Here is a 13521-nt window from a genome sequence, read left to right as displayed (position 1 = left end):
CCTAATTTTTATTTTTTTTTAGCAACTGCTGAAACAACAAGGCAAAAGTGCTAGCTTAGTATCAATGGGCAGGGAGTTCCAGAAAGTAGGGTCTGCCACACTGAAGGATCGAGTCCTTGCAAGTGCAGAATGAACACTGTGGCACCGGCCTAGAAGAGCCAGCTGCGCAGAACCGCGGCTGAGTGGGGCAAGGCAATCCTTCAAGTAAATTGGTCCCAGGCTGTTAAGGCCTTTACATACTAAGAGTAACACCTTGAATTTGGCCCTGATAATCGGCAGCAAATGCAGAGCTTGCTACCCAGGTGTGATCTGCTGACGGGGTCTCATTCCGCAGGCACCCTCGCAAGGTCACCTGCCACGGCCACCTTCCAATCCCCTTCTCCCGCAGAAGAGGGAAGGGGTCTCAAGAAAAGAGCTGCCTCCAACTTGTGCAGGGGGCGCAGCCAGTCTCCATGGGGGGGGCACGCCTGCCTGGGCTGAGCAGGAGGAGGACCCCCTCCTTTCCACAGCCCCCCCCCCCCGTGTGGGGCATGCATGGCCCAAAAGAAGCCTCACCCGGCATTGCCGGGGAGGCCCAAGCCAAGACAATTCCTTATTTATTATTTGGCTTCTTTCCCGCCAGCGGGAGCCCGCTGCCAGTCGCTGTGCTCACTCTTGGCCACCGGCCTGCTACAGCCAGCAGACGGCCGCGTGCGTGCCCGCCATTGCGCTTTCCCGGTGTGTGTCACTGCTGGGACTGGAGGCTTCTGGCATCCGTTGCCCCCCGTGCCAACTGCCGCCATGCTCCACAGAGAGTCTCCCTCAGCCGGCCTGGCACTGAGCCCCAGCAACCTCCAGCTGCCCTGGCAGGGCCTCAGCCCCCTCCCCAGCTTCGGGGGGCTTGAGTGCTTCTGTGCCGGTCTGGGCACTCGCATCGCCACGTGCTTAGAATCCAGAAATGCCCAACTGGGGAACTTAGGCACGCCCCCCCCCCGAAAGGCACCGAGGACAGGAACCCTGAGAGGCTCTTCGGCGCCCCGAACCCTGCAGGGAGGGCGCTCCAGCCCCCACCTGGGAAGGAAGAAGGGCCTTTCCAGGGCTGGGAATGCCTCGGGAGGCCGCTTGGGCCGGGGTCGCTGCGGTCGCCTGCCCCGACAGAAAATGGCTTCTGCGGCCAGGGACAGCGCTCTCGGCCGTTTTGTGTACGGCAGGCGTCGAGGCCTGGCTTGAACTGCCGCCTCGGCCTCCGCGTCCAGGGCTTGGATTCCTGGGAACGCCCGGCGGCATCCACCTCCCACGGCGGGGGAGGGGCGGAAGGCGCGGCGCCGCCCCCGCAGCTCAGCGCGGCCCAGCCAGGTGGGGTCGGCCGAGAGGGCCGTCCGTCGGTTTGCCTGTCGGCGCTGCCTCAGCCGAAGTTCCTGCCCGTCGCCGCTGTAGGTGGGCTCCGAGTCCAGTCCGCCTCCGACGCTCCCCGGCTTGTCCCGGGCGCCCACCGCCGGGCCATGTTCCAGCGACACCACCGGAGCAGAGTGACGGTCGCGCGGGGCTCAGCCCTGGAGATGGAGATCCGACGGGGCCGGTTCCGGCTGAGCCTTCTCGAGGACATGCCTCAGGTAGGGCTGGCCTGGCCTAGAGGGGCAGAGCTTCGCCTCGGGCGGCGGAGCGGCCCTACTCGCGGGTCGGAGCGGGTGCTTAGGGTGCCGTCCTGGCTGACTGAGCCTCCCGTCGGGTGGAGCGGGGTGGGGTAGGGTAGGGGGGTCCGTCGTCCACGGAATATAGTGGTAGACTCCTGGAAGGCCCGTGGGCTGAGCCCTGCATAGGCTGGCCCGCACTTGTTTGTAAGGGGCCTCCTGTAGGGCTGTGAGACCCCTTCACGTCGAGCCTGGTGGACGCAGGACGAGCCCAGGCAGGGGACGCGGTCGCGAGAGTAGCCGCTGGCTCTGTTACCTGCACACCTGCAGCAGGAGGAGGGGAAGCCTCTGGGCCGCGGTCAGTCTGGATTGGAACTGGAGTGCCGGTGCTACTCCGGAGTAGCTCACAGTCGATCAGTGGATGGTCAAGTGGAGGGAAGTTGCAGGGGCGGTGAAGGGCAAGAAAAGAGAGAGCGGAGCCCACCCATGGGGGAGACTCGAGGGGAGACTGGTCCTTCCAGGGGGATGAGTATTTACTATGATGTGGAGCTGGGGGGGGAGAAGGTCGGGGGGGTCAAATGCCAGGGATGAGTGTGAAGGAGGGAAAGGTTTGGTCGTGTAGAGAAGGTGGGTGCAATTTGGGGAAACATCTCCCCTCCCTTTGGTCTAGACTCCTAGAACCAGGCCCCTCTACCGCTTAGGGGCATGTGGGGGGGAGGTAACTGGTAAGAAACAATATTTGTTTGTACAGAAGTTAGTATGACCCGGTGAGTGTTTCTCCGCAAGTGGAGGAGAGTTCATCCTTGCAGTAGTTCTGTGGGGCGCCTTGTTTCTCCTTTGCAGATGGGCAACTGAGTTTAGAGGAATGAGAGTCCTTTGCTCAGTATCCTGCGGTGCCTCCGAATGGGCAGCCTGAGCTGCAGGCAAAGGTGCCCCCCTGCAGTACCTAACTTCACGTACCCCTAAATCCCCCATACGTAACCCTCCCCCAAGCACAGCATCTCACAAACGAATAGTCAGAATAGGAGCAATGGACGTTTAATGGCAAAGCTCAGCCTTGGAAGAGGTGAAGGCGTGAGTACCTTTGAGCATGGCCAGAGTGCCTTTTTTTCACCACAGAATAGTCCCCTCCCGCATGTCTTATCTACAGCCAGAGACTCCATAACTTCTGATGGGCTAACAAAAACTCCCCCAAGTAATGTCTGAGGACAGTTCTGAGGTTCTGTACTGGGACAGCTTGACCTTTTGATCCTGGGTAGCAGGATGCCTCTGGGATCCCCTGAACCCCCCATTCCCAGGGTGTGGCCAGTCAGGAGGCAGGGTGCCCCCCCCCCAGAGCATTTGGGAGAGGGGGCCAGTCCTTGTCCTGCAGCCCCTTTCCTTGTTTTCTGCTGATGTGCGGTGGTTGTGAGGCTGAGACTGTGGGCCTGCAGCTTGGCCGCAGAAGCGCTCATGCCAGCCCCCCACCCCGGAAGAGACCCAAGGCCCCTTTATCGTCCTAGCTTTTGACCTCCAGGGCTGCCCACCCCTTTCTTCACCGCAGGACCAGCCCCCCAGCCAGCCTTCTTGGCAGTGCTGCAGCCCAGCAGTCAAGGCCGGTGGTCCATTAGGGCCAGTGGGACCCTCGGCCAGCGGGACCCTCGGCCAGCCCCCACCTGCCTGCCGCCTTACCTGATAGCCAGGCCAGAAGGCAATCCTTCTCCTTCACCTCTCTGTCGCGTTGCCTCTTCCAGAACTCAGTGGGGAGGAGGAAGGGGACGTGCACACAGCGAGCAGGAGCTGGCTCTGCTTCCACCTGCTGCTGGGCTGCCCGCCTTCCACCCCACCAGTCCCTGTGGGCACCAGCCCCCACTGCTGCCCAGCCCTCATGCCCCAAAGCCCACCGCATGCCAGATCCAAGACGCCCTTCATGCTGGCCCAGCCGTGCACACCCCTCTGGTCCTGGCCTGTGGACCCGGGCCGTCTGTGGCAACTCACCTCCCCCTGCAGTTCCTCCAGGTGGCCCCATTTCATCTGACTGGGCTCCTGTGCTATCAAGCACTGCACAGAACAGCAGGATGGCAGAGTAGGCCTGCTGCCTTGGAGCCTGCACCTGGATGATTGGGCAGAATCCTGAATGACGGAGGACATAGAGATAAAAGGTCGAGAACGTAAAACTTGGCTGTATGTGGAGAACGCATTCCTTATTTGACCATATGCACCATAAATCTACTTAGCATTGATCCTGAACCTGGACAGGACACCAAATCTGTAAATATGGGGAGTATCTGAAGCTGACCATGTTAATCTGCTAACAACACTTTTGAACGAGCTACTCAGATGAACCAGCTGTTCAGAATCACAACCAAGCAGGCTTAAACCTGTGGGAAGCTGGCGCAGAGGGAAACCTCTGGAATGACCGTTGCTTTAAACCTGGATCCTCTTGGACAGCCTTCCCAATCCCAGCATCCTCCAGCTGTTTTGGACTATGAGCCCTAGGCAGCGCAGCCTTGATGGGTGAGGCCTGGGAGCCTTGTGTACTCCACCTTTGGGTCCATGATGGAAGGCAGGCAGGATAGAAATTTAAGAAAATAAATAAAATATACATCTGGAGGGCGCTGGGTTGGGGAAGGCTGTTTTAGGTAGTTTTGGAGGACTCTCCTACCTTACAGTTGCTTGGAGGCAGATTTTGCTTTCCCAGACATCCAGCTGCCTCTCTGCTGACTCAGGCAAAGTGGTGGGCAGAGAGAGACGGTGACCTGATCCCCAGATTAGGTCATTGTTGTTGGGAGTGGCATCATGTCTTGGAGCACTATCGTCTCTGCACAGACCCTTCCAGTTTTCCCTCTGTCCCTGGAGTTGCGGCAGCTCAAAGGAGATTAAAGGACCTGGTGCTATCACAGAACTTTTACTCAGATAAGTACACTAAAGTTCCCCTCCTCAGCGGCAGAGCAGAGGGGTGGGGGGAGAGGAGACCCGTCTCTGCCTGCGACCTGGAGTGCCATGGCCACTTGGGGTCGACAAGACAGAGCAGGTTGGAGCAGTGGCCTGACTGGACAAGGCAGCTTCCTGTGACACAAGTCAAGGCGAGGGCCACCCTAGGGAGAGGAGAGCTGTCCCCTGTGCGGGGTCTTCTCCAGCATTTTGGCTGATGATGCTTTGTGTGTGGGAGTGTAGAATATGGGACTTCCTCTTCCGAAAGTGCTTCTTGAAGCAGTTGCATCCTCTGTTTTCCACTGCGCTCGTCTTTCCCATTCAGCTACCAGGCAATATTTCCAGTCCTCTCCATAACTGATGCATGCATTTAGACATGGTGGCTACTTTATTTTTAACCCGCCTGAAATAATCTTTCCTTTGCTTCCAGTGTTCAGGCTGTGAGTGCTGTTGCTCATGCAGCCAAAGCATGCACATGCACACCGGAGCAGGAGACACCAGCTGTCTTGATGGAGCCCTGAGGCTTTGTAGAAGTACAGAAAACCTGGTGGTGGTAGTGGGGCACCCTAAATCCCTCCCCCCTCCAAAAAAAACACCCAGCCAAAGGAGGACTCAGTATGATCAGGGGAGAGAGCAAATAGGAGGGGAGAATGAAGCATTGTGGAGGAGGGCATTGCTGGTTGACTAGAACCGTGAAAAGGAGCATTCTGGAGTGCAACATTTTGTTGCAGGTCACTTCTGTTTCGACACTACAGCCTTCTTCCGTAGAGGCAACAAGCAGTTTAAGATGTTCTTAAAAGTTTCCATGCAATGCTGATGGAGAACTTATGTCTAACCCGGAACAAAAAGAGCCTGACTGTGCTCCCCTCCTGGACTAATGGAATGCTTCAGTTGAGGTGACTGGGCTTCCGCGTTAGATCCCGATTATGTGCGGTCCTTGAAGAAGAAGGCCACAGGTTCAGTCCCCGATGGCGGCATCTCAAAGCAGGAGACTCCCTGCCTGAAACTTTAGAGAGCTGCTGCCAGCTGAGCTGGATGGACCAGTGATTTGACTCAGTGTAAGGCACTTTCCTGTATTCCTAACAAGGCTGCTTATTGCCTGCCTCTTCAAGTGAGGTGTCAAAAAGCCACCCAAAGACAGGTGCAGCTTTTAATCACATGCTCTGGAACTGCCCAGAATGACTGCAGAGCTGGTCCTTTCCTGCATGTCAGTTTAACGCTTAACACTGGCTGTGATTTTCTTTCTGCTTTGTTGTATGTTATGGGCTGTGCGTAGTGTCTGGCGGTACAGGCGCCCAGGCTCTGCATAGCTTTCCTTGTACCCGAGCAAAACTATTCTGGGCACTGGGAATGGCTGCCTTGATTTGAGATTTGTGACCAGCTAGGTGAATGTTGGAGGCTGGCAGCCAAGGAGACGGCTGGCCCTTTTTGTAATATATTTGCTAGATCTTGGGGCCCCATCTGGGGGGAGACCTAGGTTGGCCCAATCTGCGTGTGTAATGCAGCTGAATGTGGCAGCAGGAGAGCAGCCTGTACCATTTTGGGGCACGGGAGGAAACACCATTTTAAATGCTCCCTGGTTTAAAAAACAAAACAAGTGCAAAAATGTGTTCCTCCATCTGCAGGGCCTGTCGGGCAGCCCCAAGGATGGAGAGCAGGGCACCAACCCCAACCCCACGTCCCTGGCTCTGGAGTCACAACAAGATAAGACAAGCACCACTTTGCTGCCCCAACATCTTACAGTGCTGCTCATGAGAGCTAGCCTCAGCCCCTCCCCGGGCCCTCCAGTTTCAATAAGGGGATTGCAAAACGTAATACTGGCCTGCCTCGCAAGGCTGCTGTAAGGGTTTTATTTAGAAGTTTTATATCCTGCCTCTTGAGCGAATGATTCCAGGAACACACATACCCTCGCACACATGGCAAGCTCACAGGAGTCCAGCTGCCTTTCCTGTCCTTGCTGATGGATGGGCTTGAGTGCCCTTCTGCTTCAGCCCTACAGTCCCAGGGCAGCTGGCAAGCTGGAGCCACGGTTTCCCTTGGATGGGCAGAGGAGGAGGAGGTGATGGTGACGACCGGTGGGGCACGTTTTGTGCAGCCGATGCTGCTGCAGCTTCTTCGGCCTGTGGTTTTAACCCGCTGGTGTTCCCTGGCCGTGGTGATCTTTGCAAGAGGCAGGGGGTGCAGCCTCCAGTGGTGGTCCTAGGTCTCCTAGCTGAAGGCGGGGCCAAAGTCTTAACTATCTGAACAGAAAGAAGATGGTGCGTATGGAGCATTTTTAATTCTTGAAATGTGCTAAATATATGCTAATTTGCCAGTCCCTGAAATCTTGGGGCGGTGGTTGGGGAGACTGAATTAAACTCTTGGATTGGAATGTATACAGGCATACCCTGCTTTTACATACACAATGGGAGTGGGTATGTAAAGTGAAATGTACTTAAAGTGAAGCAATTATCTATGCATGTACTGCACTGCAATCGCCACTGGATGGCAGCGGCATCATGCCATTAAGCGTCTGTAATTGTGAAGCACACGTACGTTAAGCGGGGTATGGGGGCGTATGGAGCATGACCGTTATAGCGAGGCGACGTTAAGTGAAGCGACGGTAAGCGGGGTATGCCTATATTTGGTTCATTTCTCTTCTCTGCTTTCTGCTGCCTGAGCAGCAGGGGGCACTGTAAGGCATGTTTGGGGCACCTGGTTCTGGCAGGGGGGCAAAGCAGCCGTAGCTGCCCCGGAACCCCTTTTTAGGGTCCAGCTCAGCCTTGGAAAGCGTACAATGACAACTCAGGGAAAGGCCTCTGAGCGTGTGCCGAGTGCGTCCTTTTCCCTCAGCACAGCTTGGCTTCTGAGTTGGAGGGTGTGACTAAGGCTGGCCTGAGATCAGTGGCTCTCCTTTTGCCCCTGGACCACAGTGGCTGGCCAAGGCAGAGGGGAGGCTGCATAGCCGAGGTGGCAGGAGGGGCTACGTTGTTGTGGGCTTGCAGGTGCTGGCACCCGCCAGTGTCCTGGGCAGGCTGCAGCTGCGGGGAGGGAGACTGGGATTTGCCCATGGGCCCTACGAAGCTCTGTCTGGTGCCGAGCGTGGCGCTCGTTGGCACTGAGAGTCCAAAATACTTTCGGAGTCTGTTGGCTAGTGCTGTTTGCCCCAGAGCCCAGCCTGGAGGGTCCTGAACAGGCCTGGGTGGGTGGAGGGCTTTCTCCATAGTGGGTTTGATGGTTCAGGGCTCAACTCTGTGTGCTTTTTGTAGCAAGATGCGTCGGATGCGTGGACTGCTCAGCGCAGCCTGGTTTGGGGCCTGTGGCTTGGTCGAAGTCAGGCGTGGGGCAGGCAGGCCTGTTGACCTGGGCACAGGAGCCCATTGATGGCATGCTGAGGTCGTCTGGGCTGGGCTTCTTCTGAAATGGACCCGTGGGTGCTGGGTCAGGTGCCAGGCTAGGTCTGGATGTGTCACTTGGCACCTGGCACTAGGCTGCCTTATCTTCCTCCGGTCAAGGGCTCTGTTCCTTTCTCTCTGTGCATGCAGGTGAAATTGGCTCGCCCCCTTCCCTTCCCTTGAGGCCTGAGTCTGGGGTGAGGGGCTGGCAGCTCTACTTCCTCTCTGTCCCAGCCAGTGAGAGGGAGCCAATGGGTCTGAAGGCGGCCCCTCACAGCCAGCCAGCTCAGAGGGGCGGCCCTTGTAAGAGGAGCTGGGACAGGAATGCTAGGCTGAGGCAAGGGGGGGGATTTCCTGTCTATGGGGGAAAGGGGCTTGGAGTGGAGCGCATGGCCCTAAGGGGCACATGGGAGCCCTGACGGAGCGAGGGAGCCATCGGGGGCAGGAGGTAAAGGATAGGCTGTGGGGCAGACGGGTGACGTGGGAGAGGCACGCCTGGCTTGGTTCAGCCCTTGGCTTGCCTTGGCTTGGGAAATGCAGGCAGGCAGCTCCACCAGGCGATGGGCAGCAGGGGGCACCATCTGCCAGCTCAGGCCATTGGTGGCTCTGCATGCCTGTGGCAGCCACTGGGCAAAGAGGGGCACCCACCCCCCAGCCATGTGAAGGCTCCTTGCCTCCAGAGCTATACGGGCCTCATGCTTCCTCTGTGTGGGTGTGGGGCGGGATTGGTTGGCTGGCAGGCTCCCTGTCTTTGTTAAATGGGGGGAGGCAGCCCCTGCCCGGGCAGCCCAGCCCTTTCAGGCACAGAGGCTGCTTGTTCTGTAGGTGGGAGTTTGAGCCGCTGCCTGGCTGGCGTGAAAGAAAGGCCCTGTTCTCTCCACAGCTGGGCCCTGGGTGCAGAATCTGCTGACGGAGGGCCTGGGCAGCAAGAGGCAGCAAGTCCCCCTCCCCTGCCCATCCCACCCTGCTGCCAGGCTGGTGCTCTCCGCTCTCCACCTCTCCAGCTGCACCCGCTGCTTCCTGCTGTTGGAGGCTGCCCCAGGAATCCCCCTGAACTGAACCCAGATGGGGGCCCTGCAAGGGGCCCTGGGCAAGGCTGCTTTGGGGCAGTAGCAGCACACAGTCTCCCCCCCCCCCCCTGCTGTCACCATCACTCCTGGAGGCATTGCGAGGAGAAAGCTCTCTGGCAAGATGCAGGACAAACTCCACATCCTGGAGGACCTGAACATGTTGTACATCCGACAGATTGCCCTCAGCCTGGAGGTAAGGCACCTGGGCATCCTCTTGGCTGGAGGGAGGGGGCTCCGTCCCAAGGGCTGTGGGCGATTTGAATGTTGGACACTGGTGCGAGGATGTGGTATGTGGTTAGTATTGGTCCCAAAAGATAGCTGAGGAAGTAAATCCTATTCGAGCCTTCCATGGATCATCTTACACAGTGCAATGCTTTGCAGGCTTTTAGGTTTCGCCGGAAGAAAGTTTAACTGTGTCTAGTAAAGAGCTTTGTGGGTCTCAAAAGTGTGCACCCTGCTACACCAACCTAACTTGGTTGAGTAAAAGCGAACATGTTATCTGGACTGCTTTGGATCTCCTGCCTCATCCCAGCTGTTGAAGTGGTGTGCTGTTTGTCCCAGGAGATTAATTAAGGAACAGGTGCGTAGCTTGGGGGTTCTTTTTGATCCTTCCTTGTCACTTGAGGCCCAGGTGGCCTCGGTGGCACGGAATGCTTTCTACCATCTTCGCCTGGTAGCCCAGCTACGTCCCTATCTGGACAGTGACGACCTCGCCTCAGTTGTTCATGCTCTGGTAACTTCTAGACTGGACTACTGCAATGCGCTCTACGTTGGGCTGCCCTTGAAGACTGTTCGGAAACTACAACTAGTCCAGAATGCAGCGGCCAGATTGCTGATGCGGACCAGAAGGTCCGCTCATATAACACCTGTTCTGGCCCGTCTGCACTGGCTTCCTGTTTGTTTCCGGGCTAGATTCAGAGTGCTGGTTTTGACCTATAAAGCCCTACACGGCATGGGACCGCAATACCTGGTGGAGCGCCTCTCCCAATATGAACCTACCCAGACACTGCGCTCAACATCTAAGGCCCTCCTCCGAGTGCCATCCCATCGAGAAGCTCGGAGAGTGGTGACTAGAACCAGGGCCTTTTCTGTGGTGGCCCCCGAACTGTGGAACAGCTTCCCTGATGAGGTGCGCCTGGCGCCGACGCTACTATCTTTTTGGCGCCAGGTGAAAACCTTTTTATACTCCCAGGCATTTTAAAGTGTGTTTTAATAGCATTTTCATCATTATTTGTATTTTGGATGTTATTTGGTTCTTTTATTGTTTGTTTGTTTTGTTTTCTTGATTTATTGTATTTATACATTGCTTGTTTTTTTATCTTTTTGTACACCGCCCAGAGAGCCTTCGGGCTTAGGGCGGTATATAGATTAAATTAAATAAATAAATAAATTTGAAAAGCGGGGGGGGGAGCTGAAGAGGGGCTGTCGCTCAGTGGGAGAGCATCTATCTGCCTTGCATGCAGAGTGTCCTAGTGGCATCTCCAGGAAAGGCGGGGAGAGAACTCTGCCTGAAATTCTGGAGAGCTCCTGTCAATCAGTGCAGACAATCTTGAGCTGGACGGAGCAATAGTATAAGGCAGCCTGCTATGTTCCTAAGACCTTTTGCCATCGCAGTCAGGAATGAGAGCAGCACCTGTGGCTCGCTTGCCATGTTGCTGAGGACGTGGGCGTGCATCCTCGCATGGTCCAAGAACCTTGCCCTGGCATGGTTGTCATGATCTTGCCATGCAATATCTGAAGAGCGCAGCTGCGACATTGCAGGGTATTCTGGGGTGCCCTTGTTGGGCCACCCACTCTTTCAAGCCCCCTGGGTTGCTTGATTGTGTGGTGGGATCAACCCAGGGGGCGGGGGAGAGCGCTGCCCACCCCAAGGCTTCCAGCGTCTCTCTGCTTTGGCCTCGACACATGTGAGGGTGTTCTGGTTCGCTTCCAGCCAGGCGGTCACTGCTGCGTTCCTGGTGATTCTGTGTCCTCGGCCCTTTGGGGCGTTCCGGCTTCCACTGTGAACCCACTTGGCCGGGCAGTCATTGGATTGTGCTGAAATGCAGCCTAGCTCCGCAGACAGTGGTTTTGTGGCGCTCTGGTATGCTTCGTGCTTTGCCTCCTGTTTGGTAGGGCTCATCCTGTTTGGTGCACAGGAGCTTTCTTCTGGCAGAAGAAGATGGACTTCCTGCCTGAGCCCAGGGCAATGGCTGTCAGTTTCTGTCAGTATTCTAGAAAATGGAGGTTTCACACGATGACGGAATAAAGTTGTTTCGTGGAAGATGCCCTTTCTACAGCTGCTGCATGCTGTGATGTGCTAAGAGTAGGTTGGGTGTCCAATCCTGCTGCGCACTGAGCAGGGAACGTGGGTGTTTGTGGGCATAGTGCCCCCCTGCTGCCAGCGTGGAGCGCATGGGGAGGGGCGAGGGAGATAATCCCTTTCTGGTGAGCAAATGGTTTGGCGAGAGCGAGAGCACTTCTCAACTCTGCTCTGCTGCTGCCTTTCCGAATTCTGGCCTGCTGGGCTGAGCATGGTGGTTGCCCAGTGGAGTGGCCATGTGGGGCCCTCCCCAGCCCCCTGGATTGCCGGAGTGGGTGGGGGCAGAGGCTATTCCAGCAGATCCCAAGCAAGATGGCAGGCGTGCTAAAGAGAATGGGGGTGGGGGTTGCAACTGAGGGTGGCCCCCTGGCTCTGGGCCAGCCGGCACATGCCCAGCCAGCCTCCTTTACATCCCAAAGGCTGTGGGCCAGGCAAGGGTCCTCTTCCGACTGGGACCCCCCCAACACAATTGGCCTTGCCGGGAGCGCCCACAAGGTTGCCTGCCTGGCTTGTTCCGTGGTGGGGAATGGGAGGGGGGTGTTCTGGGAAAGGGCTCCCCGGCAGGGCTCCCCACACAGATGTGGGGAGCCAAGGCCGTGGGTTGGTGGGGGCCGTGAGCAGTGGATCCCTTGTGCTCTTAAGGGAAGACCTCCCAGGCGAGCCCCACTGCCAAGAGAGAGAAGAGGGCCAAGGGGCTTCCCAGAGGGTGGATGGTGACCCATGGGGAGCGTGGGCAGCTGCGCCGCCCCCGGGAATTTCCACCGTGGAGGGGAAAGACCTTGTGTCGGAGGAGGGGGGGAAGATGTGACCCGGGGGGGGCTCACTGTGCTGGCCCCTGGGTGACCCCCTTTCCCTCTGCAGCAGGGCTGTTTCAGTGGGGCCAGCCCAATGCCTTGCAGAGGTGCTCCCAGAGCTTTGGCCCGGGGTGGAGGGGGCTGTTGTAGCCTCTGCTGGGGGGGGGGCAAAGAGAGCTGGCTTTAGTCCAAGGCTTGAGTGACAGGCAGGGCGGGGAGTGGGGCATAAGGGGGCTGTAAGGCAACCTGTGTTCAGCTCGGTGGCTGTGAGTGCATCCCCTCCCTTGGCCCCTTTCTCTCTCACCCCAGAGGTGCCTGGGCTGATTTCCACTCCGCAGTGCTGAAGCAATGGCCTGTTGCCTGTGCCTTTGGCCCCGAAAGGCAGTTCTGGTGGGGACTTCTGGCTCCTGTTAAGCTGGTTGTGGGGAGGGTGGAAAGACACTGGCTAGCCTGACCTCCCCCCCCCCCCCGGAAGTTCCTGCCAGCCCATCCTATTAAGTCTTCCACATCTCGGCCATAATCTCCTGGCAGCTGCTAATGCCACAAGCTGATTAGCCCAGGCTAGAGGCGGAGGAGGGGTGAGTCTGATGCCAGCTGCCCCCCAAGAGCTGGGCCCTCCTTCCTGACCACCACGGCCCCCTGTCAGCTGAGCTCTGATTCCCCCCATGTCGGTCCCAGCTGTCCTCCACAGGTTGGCACCTTCCTTGCCTTTTCCTCGGGTCTACAAGAAATGCCAGCCTCTCTGCCTCCTTGGGGTGTGAGCCAGCCCCCCTTTCCTCAGCTCTGGGGTGGTGGTGGAGTGCCTTGGAGGAAGGAGGGGCTGCAGCTGGCTGGAGAGAGCCCCCCTTCCCTCCCCTCCCCCTGGGGGCAGTTTCTGCTTGCTCCCCACTTCCTTCCAGGGAGGAGGCGGCAGTTGTTGCCTGGCACAGCTGTCCCCCTCCCCAGCCCAGGCTATTCATAGGCAGCTGGTGATGTCAGCGGTTCCTCAGCTGCTGGCTGGCTGACTTGCTCTCTCTCTCCGTGGGCTCCCCCCGCCAGCCCTCCCCCTTCAGCTGTCACCAGCTGGCTGCCAGCAGCGCCACTGCAGAAGGGCCGGCCAGCTGGGGGCCATGGGCTGGAGGTCCAGGAGCTAGGGGAGGCAGCATGGAGAGAGGAAGCGTGGCCAAGGTGAGCGGCGGCGGGAAGGGGGGCGAGATGGGGCTGGAAAGGGGAGCGGGCTCCTCTGGGGGGCTCGATGTCAGGGGCGCGTCCTGCTTGAGGGCCAGTTCTTCCTTCCTCTGAAGCCGCTGCCTCCCTGCAGTTTGGCATCAGGCTAGGAGAGCGTCTGGCAGAGGTGGGGATGCTGGCTGCCAGGAAGGGCACCCTTTGGGAGTCAGCTGTAGAGATGGGCACGGGTCAAGGGTGCAGGGGGGCCCTTCACAAGCCATCCCACCCACCCAAAGAATAAGGGAGGTAAGG

General features: G+C 57.9%; 1 protein-coding gene across 7 annotated transcripts in view; it reads left to right on the top strand.

The window, feature by feature from the left end:
- Positions 1 to 1150: 1150 nt before the first annotated feature.
- RTKN (rhotekin) overlaps positions 1151 to 13521 on the top strand; it is a 38032-nt gene continuing 25661 nt past the window's right edge. Inside the window, exons 1-2 of one of the 7 annotated variants that reach the window (XM_061583753.1) lie at positions 8266 to 8345; positions 8781 to 9160. In XM_061583753.1, coding sequence (XP_061439737.1) covers positions 9089 to 9160 — 72 coding nt within the window. In that variant the 5' untranslated portion in view covers positions 8266 to 8345; positions 8781 to 9088. Of the gene's footprint in view, positions 1593 to 8265; positions 8346 to 8767; positions 9161 to 13205; positions 13231 to 13521 lie in introns of those variants that run through there. The other 6 variants (XM_061583756.1, XM_061583757.1, XM_061583752.1 and 3 more) reach the window with 6 other exon arrangements.

The sequence above is a fragment of the Rhineura floridana genome, chromosome 9, assembly GCF_030035675.1.
Source record: "Rhineura floridana isolate rRhiFlo1 chromosome 9, rRhiFlo1.hap2, whole genome shotgun sequence".
NCBI lineage: Eukaryota > Metazoa > Chordata > Lepidosauria > Squamata > Rhineuridae > Rhineura > Rhineura floridana.
This window is presented reverse-complemented; position numbering and strand designations above follow the sequence as displayed.